The sequence below is a fragment of the Canis lupus genome, chromosome 28 (assembly GCF_011100685.1).
Source record: "Canis lupus familiaris isolate Mischka breed German Shepherd chromosome 28, alternate assembly UU_Cfam_GSD_1.0, whole genome shotgun sequence".
In the NCBI taxonomy this organism is placed as follows: domain Eukaryota; kingdom Metazoa; phylum Chordata; class Mammalia; order Carnivora; family Canidae; genus Canis; species Canis lupus.
The window spans coordinates 16,459,508-16,482,432 of NC_049249.1; the positions used below are offsets into that span (position 1 = coordinate 16,459,508).

Consider the following 22,925-nt stretch of genomic DNA (forward strand, 5'->3'; position numbering starts at 1 on the left):
CTGTGTAAAAAAATAAAAATAAAAAAAAAATAAAAATACTTAGGGGTACTCATTCCCTATAGAAAAACAGGGGCTATAAATGGGATGAGAAACATTAATGAAGCCTAGAGAGCTGCCCGAGGAAGGTAATTTTAATAGCTCCTCAAGGAATCTCACCTCTGGATGTCCATGCCCTATTGCCATGTGACTTGGCTGTTCTTCCCATCAATAAATGGAGTCTAATTTTCTACCACTTTAAACTGGGCTAGCTTTGTGACTTGCTTTGACTAACAGAATGTGACAGAAGCGATGCTGTGTGAATTTCAGAAACCTAGACCTTAAGAGACCTTGCAGCTTTTGCCTTTACTGTCTTGAAATCCTGAGACACTCTCTGCTGTGCAGAAGCCTAGCGTAGCCTACATGAAGAATAGCCATTGGGCCCCACCAGACAGCCAGCACAAACTGCCGGACACGTGAGTGAGACTATCTAGGATCTATCAGCTCCAGGCAGGTGGTCAGATGACTACAGCCACATAAGTGACCCCAGCTAAGCCTGGAAAGGAGAGCCCAGGTTGTCAACACATAGGATTGTGAGACATAACATAATATCAATATTTTAAGTTACCATGCTTTGGGATGGTTTGTTACCAAGGAATAGATGTCTGAAACGCTAGTAACCATGATGTTTATGCTGCCCAAACAACTTATAGTGCAGAAATAGTTTCTCTCCAAACATATTAATTTACTGTGCAGTTAGTAGAGAGTAAAAAAATATGTCCTTTTATTTTTGCTTTGTGACCTAAACTTAACCTCATGTAATTGTAAACCTATAAGGTTGCCACTTGATAGGTATAGAATTGAGAATTTCCTCCTCTGCCTGCCTCAGAAGCAAGAGTGTTCACTTCTAGGAGGCCAATGTTTGAAACTTTTGAGAAACAATGTCTTACTCTCACTGTGCTTTGTATGACCCCATTTTCTAGGGGTATGCTGGTGGGATATTGAGGGATCCAACAGTCATTCATTCATTTATTTGTTAATCCATCCTCAAATGTTTATTGAGCACCTACCATGTATGAGACTGGGGTAAGCCATGAAGGAAAAAAATAAAGACTTTAAGACATAGTCACTGCTCTCTACAACAGGAAGATAAGATGACAGATAATGTCGATAGAAAGTAATCCATGGTTAAAGTACTGAGTGAATTTATAGGCAACTCATAAACCACATGAGTTCAAGAGGAAGGAGATTTTCCAACTATGAGCGCCAGGATTGGGTTTATAGGGAACATGCCATTTTAATTTCAGTCTTAAAGATTGAATTAAGAATTTGGTGGAGGTGAGATGGTGAGAAGCCATCTGGACAAAGGAATCTTTATGAGCAAAGGTCAGGAAAGACACATAAGACACACTTGAGAGGTGTCTAGGAGACAAGGAGGGTTCATTTACTGATTTATTTATTGATCTAACAAATACTAACTGCATGTCTGTTGGGTGTCAGACCCTCTGCTAATCTCTGAAAATACTAAGAAAAATGAGAGGGCCCGTCTCTAAGGAATAAGTAATTTAATGTGCAGGCAACAAACAACCTATTGTAGTGAATAGGATAAGTTTGTAGCTATCAAGGAAGATAACTCTGGAAAAGCAGATTAAGGTCAAACTATGGAAGACCTTAAAAGCTAGGATTTTCCCCTCAGCCCCGTAGCTCAGGGTGTTTCACTTTAAAAAAAAGGAAACTTTTTTTCAGGTTAAGTTTTATTTGGAACCACAGTATAAAAGACTGATAAAAGTAGAACTATTCTGATTGAAGAGAAGGATCTAGAAGCCTTACTGGCCTTATCTCTCTCACAGTCCTTTTCCCTGTGGCAGCCCCTGGGCGTCTCTACATTTCCAAGGAACACAGTTTCAAAAATAACATTGTCCTGGCAAGAAGGAATCACTGAAGTTCGTGAGGTTAAATCAGGAGAGTCATGTAATGTACGTACGACTCTCAGTCAACATAACTCACAATTGTTGAGCACTTTATAGGTAGCAGGTGCCATATTAAGTGTTTTTCATATACTCTATCACTTAATCTTTACCACAACCTCATCAGGGAGGTAGTATTATTGTTAGCCCCATTTTAGAAGCAAGGAGACTAAGTTTCAGAGAGGTGAAGTTAATTAACCAAGCTTCCCAGTTGGTTAAGAGGCAGAGAACAGAGGCCAGAATAGAGTCGAGACCTCAAAATGTGTGCCATAGGTTAGGCCAACCTAGTGAGGGTATACTCTAAGCTATACTGCCTCCTAATCTGCTCATCATATACGAGACACTTAATTAATGATATCTATTATTATGATCATTATTTCTGGTGCTCTTAAAAGAGGACAAGTAGCTAGGAATTAACTTCATACATTTTGATATACAATTTTAGTTGAGGCGGATGAATTAATGGCCTGGAATGGCTTAGGATAAACACAACTTGTTTTAATACAGTACATAAAATACCAAATGATATTATCATTTACTATTTGTCTGTGCCATTGGCGTATTACACAGATTCATGAGAATATCATCTTGATGGGTTTTCAGCTATTCAGAACAGCTCTCCATGAAGAAAAAACCAAAAACAAATGGGCCATAAAAATACTAGGGTTGTATAGAGTAGAGTCATAGTTAAAGAAATGCAATTTCAAACAGTACATTTTCAGGGCTGCATGCAGAGTTGCTCAGTTTGAGCACTGTGCAAACGTGACTGGCCAAGGAAGGGAGCAGGGTGAAAGTACAGTTCTGAATGCCAAATTCCATGTTCTGGCCTGGAAGGTTGTGGGAAGGGGGCAAGGAACTTTTAACATTCATTCACTCAAGGGGACATCTTTTTAAAATTCACACAAAGGCACCTCATAGGTTTGCAGGGGAGCTGTGAAGTAATATTCCCCACCTATTGTTATTGACAAAGATTAAAACGTTTTGTTATGCCCATAGCTGATGAAGGTGTGAGTAAAGAGGCATTCTCCTGCATTGATTTGGGGAATTATTGGAATTTAAATTGTGGCTGCTTTTTAGAGAAGCAATGTGGCAATGTCTTAAGTTTTTTTTTTTTTTTAATTCTCACAGCATTGGATCCAGGAATTCTACTTCTACACCATTTATGTTATAGGTATATCACAGAAATGGGGAAGATAACCGTCAAGGATATTCCTTGCAATATTATTTGTGAACGGGGAAACCAAAACTACCTACCTATTCATGCAGGGAAGTCTGGCTAAAAAAATTGTTTTTTATATGATTAATTATTTTATATAATTAATTATTATTTCTATTAATAGAAAATGCTTTTTCTATTAATAATATGGAACCTTTCTGAAGAAATCTGCAACAATATGAAAAGATATACAGAATATATTTAGATGAAACTAATCAGATTGCACAACCCTTACATATTATACTCTCATTGGTACAAAAGAGTGACATATATGTGTATATGGTTGTAGACTTGCAGGGCATTTCTGGAAGGATACACAAGCAATAGCTAACAGTGGTTCCTTCTGGGAAACTAGGGGATGGGGTTTGGGATTTTAATCTTCCATTTTATATCCTGTTTTGTTGTCTATATATATATATATATTTTAAAGGTTTTATTTATTTGACAGAGACAGAGAAAGCACAAGCAGGGGGAGCAGCAGGCAGAGGGCAAGGGAATAGCGGGCTCCCTGCTGAGCAAGGAGCCTGATGCAGGGCTCCATTCCAGGATCCCGGGATCATGATCTGAACTGAAAGCAGAAGCTTAACGGATTGAGCCATCCAGGAGACTTTACTATATTTTTAAGATGAAAACAAATAAAAGGGGTTTGCCTCCCCTATTCATTGCAGCATTATTTATAATAGCCAAGATACGGAAACAACCTAAGGGTCTGTCAATGAATAATGGATAAAGAAGATGTAACATATATATGAAGGATATCACTTATATGTGGAATCTAAAAGAGCTGAACCCATTGAAACAGAGACTAGAAGGATGGCTACCAGGGGCTGCAGTGTGGGGGGGAAAAGAGAGATGTTGGTCAAAGAATACAAGCTTCCAGATGAATAAGCTCTGGGGAGCTAATGTACAGCATTGTTATTATAGTTAATAATACTACATTATGTACTTGAAAGTTGCTAAGGGGGTAGATCATAAATGTCCTCACCACAAAAAAAGAGATGGTAATTATGTGATGTGAGGGAGGTGTCAGCTAAAGGTTTCAGTCATTTTGCAATATATAAGTGCATCAAGTCAACATGTTGTACACCTCAAAGTTACACAGTATTTTATGTAAATTATGTCTCAACAAAGCTGGGAGGGAAAGGAGGTTCTGGGGAAGCCAGCTCAAAGACAGAGAGGTAGGTGTGCTGAGAGTTTATTACTTGGCCAGTACTCTCAGGTTGAACATCTGTGGAAGAGAAGGCAGGGGAGGAAGCAGAATCAGGTGGGAAGAAGGTGAAATAGTCTCAACACAAGCTTCAGCTAAATCCACTGTGATCTCTGGGGCTGGGATGGTCCTTCAGAGCTGTCCTGCCTCCAGCAGGGAGGGATAGGCCCAAGGGACCCTGGCAGCAACCAGTCACTGGCTGAGGCCATCTCAGGAAGACCATGTGACCTGGGGAGAGGAAGTCTTTAGGTGGAGCCTTTTCTGGAGAGAACTGACTCCCAACACCTAAGGAAATAACCCTTCAGTCCTGAAAACGGAAATGGGTGGCATATTCAGCACCACTTCCCTACCAAAGCCCATTTTCTGCAGGTCCGATGACACTTTGGATTTGCCAGTAAAACCCCACATGGTTAGCCCTTTCAAAGATAGCTGATGAAAAAAAAAAAAAGATAGCTGATGCAGCTAAAGACAGCACTGGCTTTGGGCTCTTGGTTTTCAACTCTGGCTTCTCATATTAAAATATCAACCAACATCATTTTGTTAAGAGAGTTTTTAATTTGTTTTGAGAGAGACAGAGAGAAATGGGGAGGGAGGGGCGGGGAGGGGGGGGAGAGGCAGAGAGACACTCTTAAACAGATATTCCCCTGCTGAGCACAGAGCCTGATTCGAGACTTGATCTCAAGACCCATGAGATCATGACCTGAGCCGAAATCATGCATCAGACACTTAACCACCACACTTAACTGAGCCACCCAGGTGCCCCTCAAGTAACATCATTTAGTTGCTGGTCTTCTTGAGCTCTTAACTCTTATATTAAGCAAATTGTAAATGATGAAATGTCTTCTATATTAGAAACATCCCTTTCCTTCCTCCTCCCATCCTTCCTTCCTTCTTTCCTTCCTCTCTTCCTTCCTCCCTTCCTTCCTTCTTTCCAAACCCTATTTCCACCCACTCATTGTGTGAGACTGCTACTGAAACAGTTTTAAATCCTCTGATTAATTTGCTACCTGTTCTTTGCTAAGGGAAGACTGAATTTTTCCTTCTGCACACAAAAAATAATACCTTGACTACACAGAAACTCTCTTTCTTTAATAAAAATGATGTCTTCTTGAAGCCCAAGAAGCACATTACATTACAGTGCTTTTACATGAATAACCCAGCTCGCTTGTTTTGCCAGTGCAATAAAGGGGTGAGTAATTTGAAAATAATTCAATTGGCCTGGTTTACAGGAGGGTACCACGTTGTAAATGAGTTTATCTGGAGAATCTGGATGCTATCAAAACATAGTGGAACATAACCTTCCTTTGGTAAAGTAAATCATGGGGCTGGAGAGGAAGACAAGGAAAGCTCTCTGGAAGAGCTCTCTGGAAGAGAGCTAGTGCTTCTGAGTTTGTGGGTTTAGCAAGATTGGTCGGTCTGGGGTTGGATGACAGTAATACTTGGCTTCAATGCAGTCTTTCTCCTTTAATAATTCTCTAATCCTTGTTGTTATGTGAACCAACAAACATTTGAAAGGCAATGCTGTACAGTGGAATTAGGATGGTCTTCCTGAGCGAGTTTCAAAGGGAGCAAAGAACTGGCAAGTTCCCACTTGAAGCCTGCTTTTTGAGAAACTGAGTGAACACTGCTTAAACACAGAATGTTTTACAAATCGCAGCATAATTATTGGTGCTAATCACAGATACAAAAACCACCTAAATGGTTTCCCTATTATAGGAAGGGTCACACAAAGGGGAAGTCTCACCTACTGGTGACCCAGAATTGTATGTTGGGACAAGAAGCTTATGGATAATGTATTGATTTGGAACTGGAGGCTGGAGGACTGCCAAGCTTTATTTACATAGCATTTTGAGTAAGATTGAGAACAACTATGTCTATAATATTTGTCCATTTCAAAGACTGGAGGGCACGGTTGCTAATAGGGATAATAGGGCTACCAAAGCCCACTCGGGTCACCCTTCCATGACCATTTGTCTTTTCTTTTTTATTTTTAAATATTTTATTTATTTATTTGAGAAAGAGAGAGAGAGTGAACACAATTGGGGGGGTATGGGGAGGAAGGGTCGAGGAAGAGGGAGAAGCATGCTCCCCGCTGAGCAGGGACCCCAGTGTGGCCAATCCCAGGACCCTGGGATCATGACTGAGCTGAAGGCAGATGCTTAACCAATGGAGCCACCTAGGTGACTCTTACTTGCCTTTTCTATGAAAATGGATTTTCAATTTTCAATTACCAGTGAAGGATCACTTCTTAATGTTTTGCTTAGGGACCCTTTGTGTAAACTTTAGCTAGGTGCACAGCCATAATGGAAACCTGGGTTTATTATTATTATTAAGGGAAACCTATGAATTGACTTTGAATAAGATACAAAGTCCCAATAATCATTAATTGATTGTAATAACTATGTCTTGATTAGATTATAATTATTTTTTATTAGATAACATCATTAAAATGTTAATGATGTATAAAATGTATAAAACATTTTCAGTTTCATCGAGGTATAAGTGGTACAATGAATTACACATTTAAAATGTACAATTTAGTAGGTTTGGGTATATATATTCACCTGTGAATCCATCGCCATATCAAACTAAGGTACATATTTACTGTTCCCCCAAGTCTCCATGTGCCTCTGTGAAACTACTCTCCTCATCCAGCCCCCAGACAACTATTGATATACTTTCTATCACTATAGTTGAGTTTGCATTTTAGTTTCCATTTACTGTATAAGTGAAATGTACTCTTTTTTTTTGTTCAGCTTCTTTCACACAGTACAGTTTTTTTATCATTGTATGCATCTAAAGTTTGGTTCTTTTCATTGCCAAGTAGCGTTATGTGGTATAGTGTGATAGTTAACTTTATATATCAAGTTGACTGGGCTAAGCGATGCCCAGTTAGCTGGTTAAGCCTTATTTTTGGGGTGTTTATGAAGGTGTTGTGGAAAAGGATCAGCATTTGAATTGATAGAGTGAATAAAGGAGATCCACCCTCAGCAAGGCAGGGGTGGGGGGACACACATCATCTACTAAGGGCGTGTATAGAACAAAAAGGCAGAGGAAGAGTGATTTAGCTCTCTGAGCTGGGACATCCATCTTCTCTTGTCCTTGGTGAGGTATATATGTAACATGCTACAATTATTTTAGATTTTCTTTGAGAAAAAAATGACCTCAATAAAAAGTGATCATAGTTTTCAACTATTTTAAAATTATGTAATAGAGGTCAATAGGACTTACCTTTAAATTTTAATTGAGTGTGTGGGCATCTCTCTAGATGAGGTTGTAAAAGGGGATGATGTCCAGGAGGATCAGAAAGAATTGAAGAATCTGCTGTAGCAGGGGTAGGTGACAGCCTCTTAGATAGAGGGACAGGGCACCAAGTCCATAAGAAGAGGAGAGATAGCAAGAACAGAATATAGAATCATAGAGCCTAAGAGCCAGACTGTTTTAGACGTCACTCAGTCGAATCACTCATATTTAAAGGACTTGTCTGAAATTCTATGGAATGAGACAGAGCCTATGGTAATTGAAAATTCAGACAGGAAAGAGACCATCTAGGATGTTCAGACGATGTCCCAGAGGTTCCTGGTAGAAGCCAGTACAAACACTACTTTATAAATCACCTTTGTTAAATCCAGGAAAAGATGTCCCTTTGGGCTGACAGTCTCCCAGGCACTCAGCCTAATGAAATGTGGCCTGGACTTCAGCCTTCTCCTGCCCTTTGGTGGTGTGCTTCTGTGTGGTACACAGAAGCCAAACAAATGGTATTTCCACAAGCCAATGAGAAATCTAGAAACCAAAATTCCTAACTCAGTTGGTTTGCGAGTATGGTGATTATTGTTGGCATAGTTTGATCATGAAGGTTCATATAGAAAATGACTTTTCCAGCAATCAGGTGTAGATTGGGGTGACTAAGATTTGGTAGTAAGGCTTTGGGATGGAAAGCAAGGTACCGTAGCCCATGCTAAAGACTAATTGGAGAGCTCTACTTCCAGAGGTTAGGTTCCAGCAGAGAGGGTCTGAGAGGCTAAAGGGGAATGATGACAAGGGGCTTGGGAAACTGGTCAGTATCCTTGCCTTCACAATGCAACACTTTAACAACGTGTTTTTATTCCAAAATTCCCTCATGCTAAAATGAATTGTCTGAGCTGAGACATGGGGGAACTGGGGATTGGTCTTTGTTAAGAAAACCAAAATATTTGATTTTGGATGATGACAATGAAGAATAAGCTTGAGTGCCATTAGATATGAAACAGGATATACTTTCTCAATTTATCCACCTGAGTCCAATGTTGCTTTTAAGGCCTAGACAAATAAACAGCCAATTTTGTATTGATGTATTAGAAGTATGTTGTATAGTTCAACCTAAGATCAAGTGAGAATTTAAGGAAACATAAAAAGCACTTTATAACATTCAACATCTCAATCAGAGTGTACATTGCTACTATTATTTTCCAAGTAAAATGGAATTTAGTGTTTCTTTTTAAAATTTCTGTAGCCATTGATCATGACTTCAGGGACTTTGAAGTAACTACTGGTATATCATCTAATCATTTAAATTACCATTAAAACTTTTTAAATAATTAAACATTTTTTCATTAGGCAAATTTAAGGTATTTTACCTTAACCAATACAGTTAATTTCATGTGCATTTTCCAGTTAAAACTATGCTGATACTAACACTGAATTACTGAAAGGTTAGTGTGGTTTTCTTAAAGTCTGACCCATGGAGCCCCAATCCTGCAAGATGCTGCCTTAAAATACAGATTCTGGGGTTAAAAATAGAGAAACACTGGCTACTCTTGTGCAGAAACACAAAACACAGTAGCCCATTAAAAGTTCCATAGTAAGAAAACCTTTAATCAAGAATTTCCCAAAGTTATGTGGCTATAGTTCTACTTTTAATTTAAAAAAAATTAAAAAAGATTTTATTTATTTATTCACGAGATACACACACACAGAGAGAGAGAGAGAGAGAGGCAGAGATAGGCAGAGGGAGAAGCAGGCAGGCTCCATGCAGGAAGCCCGATGCGGGATTCCACCCTGGGACCCCGGGATCACACCCCCAGTCAAAGGCAGATGCTCAACTGCTGAGCCACCCAGGCATCCCTATAGTCCTACTTTTTAAAGTAAAATTTTGGTTTACTTAACATTGTTCCAGTTACAGACTGTTGCTTGACAAACTTCTCTAAAACTTAATGGCTTAAATTAACAAGAGTTACTGATTTAGTTCATGAATCTGCAATCTGGGTAGGGCTCAATGGCAAAGTCTTGGCTTTTCTTCACTTGATGTCAGGTGGGGTAGTTTGATTAGAGGCTAGAAGGCCAACTTCAGGATGGTTTACTCACATTGCTGGCAGGTTGATGCTGGCCATCAGGGAAGGTAATCAATTCCGAGGGGCTGGGGCGGGGCCTCTGTTCCTTTCCACACAGGTATCTCCACATGGGCCCCTCCACAAGTTGTTCAGACTTCTTAGGAGCACGGTGGTTGTGTTCCAAGAGTCAGTGTCCCAAGTGACAGGAAGCAGAAATGGCCAATTTCTTAAGGTCTAGGTCTGGAAGTTGGCACAGTATCACTTCAGCTATATTACATTGGTGAAGTAGTCACAGATCCAAGATTCAAGGGCAGAAGGTGTAGATCCCTCACATCTTAATGGAAGGAGTTTCAAAGAATGTAGTGGCTATATATGTTGAATTATACCTACAGAAAAACACACAAATCATAAGAGCAGAATTTAGTGGATTTTTGCATAATAAATTCACTCATGTAATCAGCATTCAGAAGCCTTCCCCACCACCTTATGCCCTCTTCTAGTTACTACCCCCTTCTAGTGACTTCTAACACTAGAGATCAGTACAGGATTTCTCAACCTCAACTGGATAGCTTTTTGTTGGGAGTAGGGTGGGGGCTGTTCCTTACAGCCTGTGTAGGATGTTTAGCAGCATCTCTGATCTCTACCCATCAGATACCAGTAGCATCCCCTTCCACAGTTGTGACAACCAAAACTGTCTGCAGAAATTGCTGAATCTCCGGGAGTGGGGGGGAGTTGGGGAACAGGCAAAATTATCCCTAATTGAGAATCACTGGGCTAGAAGGTAATATCTCTCTTTTATTATTTGTCTAAATCCCACTTATCCATCTAGAATATAAATTCCAGGAAGTACAGATTTTCATTTGGTTGTTTTGTTTTGTTTTATTTGGTCTCTTTTGATTCTGATTCCCAGTCCCTAAGAGACTTCCTGGCATATAGCAGAAAATCAACACTGTTGAGTGAAGGAGTGAAGAAAAGGTAACATTTTTTTTTTTTTTTAAAGTAGGCTCGAGCCCAACATGGACTTGAACTCATGACTCTGAGATCAAGACCTAAGCTGAGGGATGCCTGGATGGCTCAGTCAGTTCAGCATCTGCTTTGGGCTCAGGTCATGATCTCAGGGTCCTGGTTGATCAAGCACCACATTGGGCTCCCTGCTCAAGAGGGAGTCTGCTTCTGCTTATCCCTCTGCCCATCCCCTCAATTGTGTTCTCTCTCTCAAATAAATAAAATCTTTAAAAAAACTGAAAAAAAAAAAAAAAAAAAAAAAAAAAAGAGAGACCTAAGCTGAAATCAAGAGTCAGACACTCAACTGACTGAGCCATGTGGGGCCCCTAATTCTAAATAGTTATTTAAAGAGTCAATCTTGGGGACACCTGAGTGGTTCAGGTCATGATCCTGGGGTCCTGGGATCGAGTCCCGTATCGGGCTCTCTGCAGGGAGCCTGCTCCTCCCTCCACCTATGTTTCTACCTCTCTCTCTGTGTCTCTCATGAATAAATAAAATCTTTAAAAAAAAAAAGTCAACTTTGGAATACATATTTTGAGTTTTTTTTTTATTTTTATTTATTTATGATAGTCACAGAGAGAGAAAGAGAGAGAGGCAAAGACACAGGCAGAGGGAGAAGCAGGCTCCATGCACTGGGAGCCCGATGTGGGATTCGATCCTGGATCTCCAGGATCACGCCCTGGGCCAAAGGCAGGCGCCAAACCGCTGCGCCACCCAGGGATCCCTGGAATACATATTTTGTATTTAGTTGAACACTCAATCACAATCTGTCCATTTTTGTTAGAAATGGCCATTTTATGAAGTTCACATGGATACACATTGAGAATAAATATACTTCTTTTTAAAAATTTTATCTATTTGAGAGAGATAACAAGAGAGAGCACAAGCAGGGAGGAGAGGGAGAAGCCGTCTCCTTGCAAGCAGGGAGCCTGACGTGGGGCTTGATACCAGGGCCCCAAGATCATGACCTGAGCCAAGGGCACATGCTTAACTGACTGAGCTACTCAGCCACCCCGAGAATGAATATACTTCTAATAGGAATCTATATTGGTTAATTTCTTCCTTTAGCAATATGAAAAACAAGCTATGGAAATAGAAAAGATTGTGATTTTCCAGACAAATTGGCAATGTCTCACGATTGTGTTAATGATTTACTGTAATAAGCCATAAATTGTGGTTTGTAATTGCTGTGATAGCTTTGTGAAACAGGAACTTGCAGTAACAAAGTTTTCATTAAAAACCTGGGTAAGATGCCAGAGTCTGAAAGATTAGAAGAGGAAATAAGGAAGTGTACGAGATGGCAGTAAGGACTTGGGAAGTTATTTCTTTAGAGCAAAAACCTGAACATTTATCTTCTGATAGATAGGCACTGACTTTACTCTGAAAATGTCCTTCTCTCCCTAGACAATGCATATAGTGGGTTTTCCCCATATCACTTGGTAAATTTCTTTTTTTTCCCTTTAAATATTTTATTTATCTATTTGAGAGAGAGAGAACAATTTGGGGGTGGGGAGTAAAGAGGGAGAAGCTGAGCAGGGAGCCTGACTCAGGGCTCTCTCCCAGGACCCTGGGATCATGACCTGAGCTAAACGCAGATGCTGAACCAACTCAGCCACCTAGGCACCCCTCACTTGGTAAATTTATTAAGGGTCATCTCAAGAATAATTTTCAGGGGCGCCTGGGTGGCTCAGTTGGTTAAGCACCTGACTCTTCATTTTAGCTCAGGTCGTGATCTCAGAGTTGTGAGATTGGGCTCTGCCCTGGGGCAGGGAGCCTGTTTAAGATTCTTCCCTGCTGCCCCTCCCCCTTGCCCCTCTCTCCCTAAAAAAAAAAAATAAATAAAAAAATAATAATAATTTTCAGCACAAACAGGATTCTCAATGTTTTTTGATAGACATGCCCTTTTTTCTTAAATTCCAGCTGTAGTTGTCTACTCTTCAGTCACAATTATATCAGAAAAAAGGACACAAATATTAATACATATGGTAACTAACATTAGGGGCACAATGAAAACAGAATTTTATAGTTGCAAGAGCTCTTAGAGATGATATGATCATTTTGAAGAGGCAAACAACTACAAAAATCTTACCTGAGCAGTTATCCTATTTTCTGGATGATTCTGAATGGTTTCATTTCCCTGAAGCCACCTCTGTTAAAAACTAAAACTCATGTGTAAGATTCAACTGTTGCATAGTGACTTGCCCACAGAGCCAGTTAATGACAGGACAGTTTTGAGCCAGTACTCAAAAGTATTACATCCAACATCTATCTTATAAAACAAAGACAGAAGAAATATAATACATAAGAGTATGGAGCAAGAGAATAGCACAAAGGCTTCATCGACCCCAGAGGATTGGTTGCTTGAGTGCTGCAGCTAGTTAATGCCTGAATAAAATAAACTCAATATTGACCATTCAAGTCCTTAAAATTCAAAAGATGTTAGTGTCTAGGTTTTTAAAACTGGAATTTGAATACTGCTTGTAAAAGAAATATGTCTGTATGGCTTTCATTTTTTAATTTCTCAAGATTTGAACATGTTAAGTCTTGTCATTACACTGCCAAATGCTTATGATTCATTTCAGCAGAAGTAGCTGGGAATGAGGAGAGGGTGGGAGTGTGAGTGTACCGATTCCGTGTGACGCAAAAAGGGAGATGAAGTAGAAAGGAGGATATTTTTAGATTCCCCTTTTGAAACAAAAACAGCTTAAGTCAGGTGATTCGTTTACTTTAAAATAGGAAAAAATAACCAAAAATCGGATTTGGAATTTCTGAATGACACACAATCCTATTTTAGGAGAATAATTGCTGTAATTGCAGGTTACTTTCTTAATATACCTGAAAAAATGCTTCCTAAAAATATAACTTCAGAAGGACGGAAAAATGTATTTACATCACAGAGCATTTGTATACCAAAGGAATTTGCTATTTCCATGTAACCTACAAGGTAGCATTTAAAGAATGTACTAGTAAATTTACTGCCTAAATTAGAAATAAGGGGAAAGAAGTAGACCTGTAATTTACTTTCAGTAAGTATAAAGTTCTTTCAGTTTCATTCATTATTCAACACAAATTTATGGAATTGATTCAGGGGATATAAGGATGAGCAAGAACCAGTCCCTGCCCTCAGAAGTGCTATAGTTTAGAGAGAGGAACATACACATATCCCCACAAACATCTCACATATACACATTTTCACATACAAAAGTATCCACACATACCCATATACACATATATTCACTTACATATCCACACATTCACCAACGTAGTCATGTATGCTCATACACACATATACATACACATGCCTACTCACATACATATTCATACATAAACACATATACACTCACATAACATATATGTTTGGGAACTGACAAACTGGAGATAATGAGTAGAATATGTTTTCAAATTAAGAAGGACAGGAGAAAGAAATCTCAGTGGTGACAGTCGTGTAAGATAGCTATTACAGAAGCTAAGTAAGGCTAAGGAGACAGTCTTAGATAGCTGCTAAATGCTAGGGAGTATGGTTTATCAAGATCCAGATTTAAGTTCAAATCTGCCATTATTATCTCCGAGATCATGACCATGTGATTTAACTCTCAGTTTTCCTTGCTTTTACACCAAAGCTACAATAACACCCACCTCATAGAGTTGATAGGAAGTTTACATGAAAATGTGGGTAAAAACCACTTAGCATTTAGCCTGACATGCAGTAAGCACTCAATACATATCTAATTTTTAATGATATCCTTACTGTTATCATTGAAAGTTAGTTATCTTGTAAATTGTGAGTTCTCACCTCACCAAGTTGTTAGTATGTTTTTTTTTTAATTTATTAAAAAAATTGTTTTAAATTTATTTATGATAGTCACACAGAGAGAGAGAGAGGCAGAGACATAGGCAGAGGGAGAAGAGGGCTCCATGCACTGGGAGCCGGACGTGGGATTCGATCCCGGGTCTCCAGGATCGCGCCCTGGACCAAAGGCAGGTGCCAAACCACTGCACCACCCAGGGATCCCTGGTGAGAATGTTTTAAACTCTTTTTAAAGTGAATGGAGCCAAAACATTGTGCACTAATATATATGGCACTGGTTAAACTTCACCGGTTGAAAAATTCAAGGAAGCCAAATTACAATTTATAAATAACACAAACATCTCAGTACCATGGTCATTACTGGGAAAATCTGAATCTGTCTAAATGACACCTCCTTTGATATTATTAAATAATTTCTGTGGCTATAACTTCATGGAAAAATGCATAAGCTATTATTAACTCCATGATCATCTTACCAAAATATGTTAGGCCTCATTGCCTCATTGATACAATACTAACATCATTTGATATTATTGATATAAGAAATAAAAGTGGCTAATATACATATGGAAAGGTGTCACACCACTAACAGATAATTGTATATTGGAGGTTATTTTGGGTTATTAACTTGGTAAAGATGAAAAATATGAGACAATACCTTGGTACTATTGAGGGTGTGGTGAAATTGGCGTTCTCATACATGTGGTAAGAGTATACATTAGCACAACCTTTCTAGAGGCCAATTTGGGAAAAAATGTCTTTAATATTAACCTAGTCTTTGACTCAGCAATTCCACTTGAATTTCATCTTAAGAAATTATAATCTGGAAAATACAAAGATGCTTCCATATGCATGCTCACTGCAGTGTTATGATGACAAAAAATTGGAAACTACCTAAATGCCTAGCAATAAAGAAATGCTTAAATAAATTATGGTAGAGCTGTACACTGAGACTCTCTGTACCCATTAAAAAGGATTAGATAAAATAAAAAATAAAAAAAAATAAAAAGGATTAGATAGATCTATTTATCATGGAAAGATGTACATGATCCATAGTGGATGCCATTTTTATATTTAAAAAGCATAGGAAAATATGGTTATATGTCTATATTTACATAGTCTATCTTTAAAATTTTTTAAATTATTTATTCATGAGAGACACAGAGAAAGAGGCAGACATATAGGCAGAGGGAGAAGCAGGCTCCCTGTGGGGACCCCAATGTGGGACTCGATCTCAAGATCCTGGGATCACAACCTGAGCCAAACGCAGATGCTCAATCACTTAGGCACCTAGGTGTCCCCTAGCTAACTTTTTTAAAGCAGGCTTATTATGGTTTAATTTATATACCATAAAACTTTTCCAATTTTAAGTGTACAGTCCAATGATTTTCCAATGGTTTTTAGTAAATGTGTACAGTTGTGCAATAATCAACACAATCCAGGGGTGCCTAAGGGCAACTCTTAGTTTCAGTTCAGGTCATGATCTTATGGTCCTGCGATCCAGTGGCCTGTGGGGCTCCCATTTCCATGCTCTACACTCAGTGGGGAGTCTGCTTGGGATTCCCTCCCTCTCTCTGTCTCCCCACTTGCTTGCGCATGCACATACACATGCTCTCTTTCAAATAAATACATCTTTAAAAAAATCACAACCCAGTTTTAGAACTTTTTTATTACCCACTCACCCCCAAAGTTCCCTCATGCTCATTAGTCTTAAGTTTTCACAATGTTTAGGGTGGGGGTGTAGTTGGGGAGGGGAAAGCAGGACAAGAGAATGACAGACAGCTTCAGAGTTTATCACATTTGTATTATTTGAATTAAATTACTACAAGATATGATATCTTTTAATTTGAGAAAACAGTAAAGGTCTTCTATTTTGAAAAGAACAAAAAAAGGGAAACAGATTTATACCCTTTGACCCAAATCTTCTTTTGGTAATTTATTCCAAGGAAATAATCAAATATGTGGAAAAGCATTTGTGAACAAAAGTATTTATCAGTGTTTTTATCTAAAACAGGGAAAAAAATTGTAAGTAATCTAAATATCCCATGATGGAAGAAAATAGTAACTAATAATACTGGAATATGAAAAGTACAGAGTAATTATGCAGTATAATTTTATCCCTGTAAAAAAAGTTAATGCCCAGCCAAAAAATTCTGTTTGGAAATACTGTATGTGTAATAAAGCCTTACCAATGGTTATCTATGGATGGTAGAATTAGAGTAGTTTTTATTCTTTGTGCATTTCTTCATTTTCCATTATGAGTATGTTTCCTTTACATCTAGTGCCACCTACATAAATGATACTAATTAGAATGGATTATGGTATTGTTTCCACAGGTGTATTGTATACATTTGTCAACACATATTAAAGTGTTTCTTGTGATGCCTGGGTGGCTCAGTGGTTGAACACCTGCCTTTGGCTCAGGTTGTGATCCCGCTGTCCTGAGATCGAATCCTGAATCGGTTTCCCGCAGGGAGTCTGCTTCTCCCTCTGCCTATGTCTCTGCCTCTCTCTCAATGTCTCTCATGAATAAATAAAATCTTTTTTTAAAAAAGTGTTTCTTTAAAATGTGACTTACTGTATACCAATTATACCTCAATAAATAGTTTTATAGTTTTTCATAACCTTTATTGCAAGAGGGGTTTGTTATGCCATCTTGGGGCTGGAAGGCAAAATGGTTAGGAAGGGGTTTGTGGGTACTATATAGATAGCAACACAAACTTTGCTCCCTATATAACCTTCCTTCCTTCCTTTCTCTCTTCCTTCCTTCCTTCCTTTTCTTCAAGGGATCTGCTTTCCCATGATATGCCAGGAATGTTGCCAGGTTCTTGGATACCAAGATGATCAACAAATCGCTGCCCTGAAAGAGCTCTCTTCTGCCGGAGGAGGGGAGGGCAGGTCATCATCGGCAGATTCCAGCCAACGTCCACATGGCCGAGATGGACAGTGTTCTACTACTGGTGTCCAGGGTGGGCCAGAGCCACGTCAGGAAGTGAAGTTCTCAGTAAGTGGTTCAGGTGGAGTCACTAAGGGTGGCACCAGGGCTGTGACCCCATGAAAATGGCCAGGAGAAGGTAGATGACCCTCAAGGGAGTGTCCTGGTCATCACTTGAGAAGTAGGCTTAAGCAATTTTTATACATCTATGCCTCTCTTAACTGCACACTTGTACCAACAGCAAGAACTAAAATTGAGCGTTTAGGGGCACCTGGGTGGCTCAGTAGTTGAGTGTCTGCCTTTGGCCCAGGGCGAGATCCTGGAGTCCTGGGATCGAGTCCCTCATGGGGCTCCCCGCAGGCAGCCTGCTTCTCCCTCTGCCTGTGTCTCTGCCTCTCTCTCTCTATCATGAATAAATAAATAAAATCTTAAAAAAAAAAAAGAAAGAAAGAAAGACACAGAGAGAGGCAGAGACACAGGCAGAGGGAGAAGCAGACGCCATGCCAGGAGCCCGACGCAGGACTCGAGCCTAGGACCCCAGGATCGCGCCCCGGGTCAAAGGCAAGCGCTAAACCGCTGAGCCATCCAGGGATCCCCCAGTGTCTTTCATGAATAAATAAAATCTTTAAAAAAAAAAATAAAATTAAGCCTTTGCCCGTGCAGGCAGCATGCTAAGGGCTGACCTCTATTTATTCCTCGCCACAACTCCCCCAGGCCTGCATTTCATCATGAAGAAACTGAAGCTCAGAGAGGTTACCAGCCCAAGGTCACAGAGCTGGAGAGCTCTGGCTCTAAAGTTCCAGCCATAAAGCATACTCCTTTGTCACAGGACTTCTGGGACCCCTTAGGGAGAGAAAAGGTCCCCTTTGCAGCCCCAAACGGCAGCTCAGCCTTCACTCTTTACAAATTTTCCAGATCCAGAATGGAGGCACCATTCGGGAGCACGAGCAACAGGGTCGTAGCGCCCACCCGGCAACGCGCCCGAGCGGCGGGCTGACAAGGTCTGGGGGCCTGGAGAGCAGACCCGCGGCCACCGTCCCGCAGCGAGGCACGTGGGCGCCCACCTCGCACCCCCGCGCCCCGCCGCCCAGCCTCTCCCGGCCGCCAGCACGCGGAGCTCAGCGCGCGTGCGCGGGCCAGAGGGGCCGCCCCCGCGCGGGCGCCGGAGAGGGGGCGCGCGGCCGAGGGAGCGCGGGCGCGCTGCGGCGTCGGCGTCTGCGCGCGCTCCCGGCCGAGGCTGTGTGGGCTGGGCGCGAGCGAGGCGGCGGCGGCGGCGGCGGCGGCGGCGGCGGCGGCGGCGGCGGCGGCGCCTCAGAGCCCGAGGGACGCGCGGGCCTCGCGCCGCGGGAGCGGACGGCTGCGGGGGCGCCCCGGGGCTCGCGGCCCGAGGTGGGAGAGCTCGGCCTGTCGCCCGCCCGCGTCCGGGGCCCTGGCCGCGTCCCTCGCGCGGGGTGGCCGCCGCCCCAGGAGACTCGCCGTGACACGGGCCTAAGCGGCGGCGGCGGCGGCGGAGGCGCACGTCCGGACCGCGCGGACCCGTCGGGCCGGGCCAGGTGGGGACCCGCGTCCGGGCAGGTGCCGCCTCCCGAGGGCACGCGGGGCGGGCTCGGCGGAGGGGCCGCTCGCAGCCCGCGGCCGCCGCCCCCCCCCACGTCCTCGCCCCGAGGGCCGGAGCCGGAGCGCGCCCCGCCCTCCCCGGGCACGGCCCGGCCGGAGCGGCGGGAGCCGGGAAGCCCGCGCCCGCCGGGCTCGCGCGGAGAGGAGGGAGGAGAAACTTTGCCTTTTATTGTTGCTTTTAGTCCCTCAAGTGCAAGGAACTCTGCTGGGAGGGAAAATGTCCTTCTTCAATTTCCGTAAGATCTTCAAGTTGGGCACCGAGAAGAAGAAGAAGCAATACGAACACGTGAAGAGGGATTTGAACCCCGAGGAGTTTTGGGAGATTATAGGAGAACTGGGGGACGGAGCCTTTGGGAAAGTGTACAAGGTAAGGAGGAGGAGGAAACGGGAAGTTGGTCTCTGAGATAAAACGGCCGCGGGTGCGGAGAGGCACGGGAGGGTCTCTCTAGCCTCGTCCCCTTCCTGTCGCTGGCCCCTTCTTCTGACTTGGTGAAGGTGCACCAGGACTGTGTGTGGGCTGCCATCCAACGAGGAGCTAAGAGCGGAGAGTAGAAGGTTGAACAAAATGGGGCCTGCATGTGGTTTCGGCTGATTGCTAAAGGGAGGCAGGGTTAGAGAGCCTATAGACTCTGTCAAACTTTAAAGGAAACGAGGGTGTTCTCGAAAGGAGGGGGTCTGGTTTTTGAAATCAGAAACTCAGTATGCTTTTCGGTGGATTTAGTGTGTGTCTCCTAGCTGTCTGTGTTCATTTATGTGTGCTTGTACTGGAACAGTTCCCTTTTTAGGGCCCAGGGCATGTATTGGGTTTTATCTGTAGCTAATGCCATAACCAGTCTTCTGGGATGAGAGCAAAGTGATTGCTACTTGCAGGCTATTTATTATTCTTCAGTTGGTTCCTGGACAACATACTATAAAACGGAGTGGAATTTCTGATAGAAATTTTCCAGAAGAAAACCTGCATCTGGTACTAGTTTCTAAATATAATTACAGCAAGCCATTGACCATAAGTCAGTACTAATGCTTGAGAAATTTAAAAATAATCTATAAAGACATATATATCTATAGTATAGACATAGATATCTATATGTATTTTTTTTTTCAGTAGAGACAGTTTTGACGTTTCAACGTGAAGGATTAATGTTAACTGTTTATTATTTCATAAGCAGTAGATGAATGATGTCATCGGAATATTTTCATCCTGAAGGGTGAGGTTTTTATGAGACACGGTTCAGAGGGAAGGACCCACAGGGTTGCCTAGAAGTGAAAACAAATAGCTTATGTTTAAACAGGACTTTGCAGCTCCTAAGGCACTTTCACGTAATTTGGCCCCTCCACCAAAGGCCTGGAGGTACGCTGGTCAGTAGTATCTGCTTTTCACAGATAAAGACACTGAGACTCAGAAATTTGTCAAAGTCACGTGAGTCGCAGTCTAGATTTGAACTCGAGTCTTCTGACCCTGTATTTACTATTGTTTTCCACTGTCATGTCCATTGGTAGAAATGATAGCGTTTTTCTCCTAAGTACCATCACACTTCTCTGCCTTTGCCCTTCCTCAAAAGCATCTCATAGCTTCCAGTCCTCATTTTTTCACTCAGACTGGAATAGCCACTCTTCTCTGTGTGCTTTTAAAACACATTGTCACATGGCTACTATAGCTACATTGTTACATATTGTAGTTAATGATAAAACCAGGGCCCAGAATTGTTTTTATCTATTATCTATTGCCTGAGCACATAGTGCGTCTCTCTCTGTATCTGTGTGTGTTACCTGTGTGTGAATGCTATGGAAGCAATCCTGTGCTGTCAAAGTTGGCAAAATGAAGTTCAGTGTTTGTGTGGAAGGTAGAGTATGGGTTGCATCAAGAGCTTACAGTACCGAGTAAGGTATCCTAAGATCACTCTTAGGAGTCAAGAATTGTCTTTAGTGCTGGCCGTCACAAGCCAGCATTGTGGTCATGGACAGAACACTTCACTTCTTTGGATCTTCGTTTTCTTAGCTGGAAAATCCTGCATTTCCCTAAACATTTGTTTCACTCCACACTGTGAGTATGCAGTTCTCTAAGAAAAGCAGAAATAAATACTTAGGGCATCTGGAATCCAGTAGTTAGTAGGTGGTTAGGGCAGGTAGGTGATTATGGGCAGTTTTCATGGTATAAATGTTTTATCAGATAGAAACAGTATAGTATTAAGACATTGGCTCTGGAGTTGGACTATATCTGCGCTCTCTCAATATTAGCCTGTGACCTTGGACAAGTTAACCGTTCCACGTCTCACTTTTCTCAGTAAGATTGGTGCTTCAGTGTGTGAGAATTAAAGGCATGTGGAAAGGGCTCAGTGAGTGGTAGGAATTATTGTTAACTACATTTAGAGCTCAGAAGCGAAATACGGGATGGGACAGGAAAAGGGGCCTACGAAGATAGTAAACCATTTTCTTGTTTTCCCAGGGCACAGGCAGATTGCAGGGACATACTAATAATGCTCTATGATTTCATTCTTTAATGACTCTTTCTGTAAAATGTAACAGATCTTCCTAAAGTGAAACATCAACTGAAAATTTTCTGAAAAGAGACTTACTCCGTGTAGTTGAACACTATAATTATAAACTGTGTCAAAGATAATATTTGTGAGCTTGATGACTGTTTTAGGGTGATGGTTGAAAAGTATGAGTTCTTTGCATTTTACTTTTATCATTTCACTATTCTGTGCTTCCAAGGAATGGGCTCTGAGATTTTTTTTTTTTTTTTAAAGAAAATTTAAAATTTAAACTTACCTGGCCTGTTTTGCTTTGTGAATTATAGTTCCTAAAGGTTTTTTTGCTTTCCAAGATCTCTGGAAATTTTAACTATATCAGTTTCCTCTTTGTGGAGCAAAAAGCTATCAAACCTTAATATTGTATGTAGTAGTATGCAGTGGAAAACTTTCTAAAATTGATTCTGTCATTTGCTTGTAAAAGTTAGTAATTGTTTCAAAGATTAAGTGGTATATAGGCAGTCATCTCCTGTACATATTTAGTTTATTTGAAACATTTTTCTTTGATATAGTTGTATTCCTTCCACTCATTTCAGCACTATACAACTGTGTAACAGTAACTTTCTTGCCTTAAAAATCTTCACTATTTTAATTTTATTTTCTTTTTTAATGTAGTATTATTTGACATATGAATGAAGATATGTAATATCTCTCACAGTTTTTTGTGTTTGGATTTTTGTTGCTTTTAATAAAGAAAGGATGGGGATCCCTGGGTGGCGCAGTGGTTTAGCGCCTGCCTTTGGCCCAGGGCGCGATCCTGGAGACCCGGGATCGAATCCCACGTCGGGCTCCCGGTGCATGGAGCCCGCTTCTCCCCCTGCCTGTGTCTCTGCCTCTCTCTCTCTCTCTCTCTCTCTCTCTCTGTGTGTGTAACTATCATAAATAAATTTAAAAAATTAAAAAAAAAAGAAAGGATGACATGAAATCATGTATTGAATAGAAACTGAATTTCTGACTGTGTGCTGGATGAAAGTGATTCTTTTTATGGCCCTGATGAGCATGTGCCTTTTTTTAAAAAATTGTGAAATATGTATGTGAAGTTCATGTTTATCACCTAGAGCTGTAATTTATTTCCATTGTGTCATGGAATTCCATTTTATGATTATATCACCCATTATTTACCTTTGTACTGTTAATGGGTATATCATTCATTTCCAGTTTTAGGCTCTTATATACAATTCTGGTGTGTATATGCTTAAATTTTGCTAAGACTTGAGTAGAATTGCTGGGTTATAGACTAGTATAACTTTAGTTACTTCACTAGAGATACCAAACTATTATCAGTTTATGTTCCCACCAGGAGTGTATGGGATTTTCCTTGCTCTGAGCATCTCTTTGCAACATTTGATACTGTCAG

The 22,925-nt window shown here is 41.1% G+C and overlaps 1 protein-coding gene across 3 annotated transcripts in view; it reads left to right on the forward strand.

Annotated features, from left to right (window-relative positions):
* Positions 1–18,856: 18,856 nt before the first annotated feature.
* The window catches only part of SLK (STE20 like kinase), a 63,181-nt gene continuing 59,112 nt past the window's right edge, over positions 18,857–22,925 (forward strand). The window contains exons 1-2 of one of the 3 annotated variants that reach the window (XM_038578715.1): positions 18,857–18,976; positions 19,223–19,407. In XM_038578715.1, the coding sequence (XP_038434643.1) occupies positions 19,258–19,407 (150 nt within the window). In that variant the 5' untranslated portion in view covers positions 18,857–18,976; positions 19,223–19,257. Of the gene's footprint in view, positions 18,977–19,112; positions 19,408–22,925 lie in introns of those variants that run through there. The other 2 variants (XM_038578714.1, XM_038578716.1) reach the window with 2 other exon arrangements.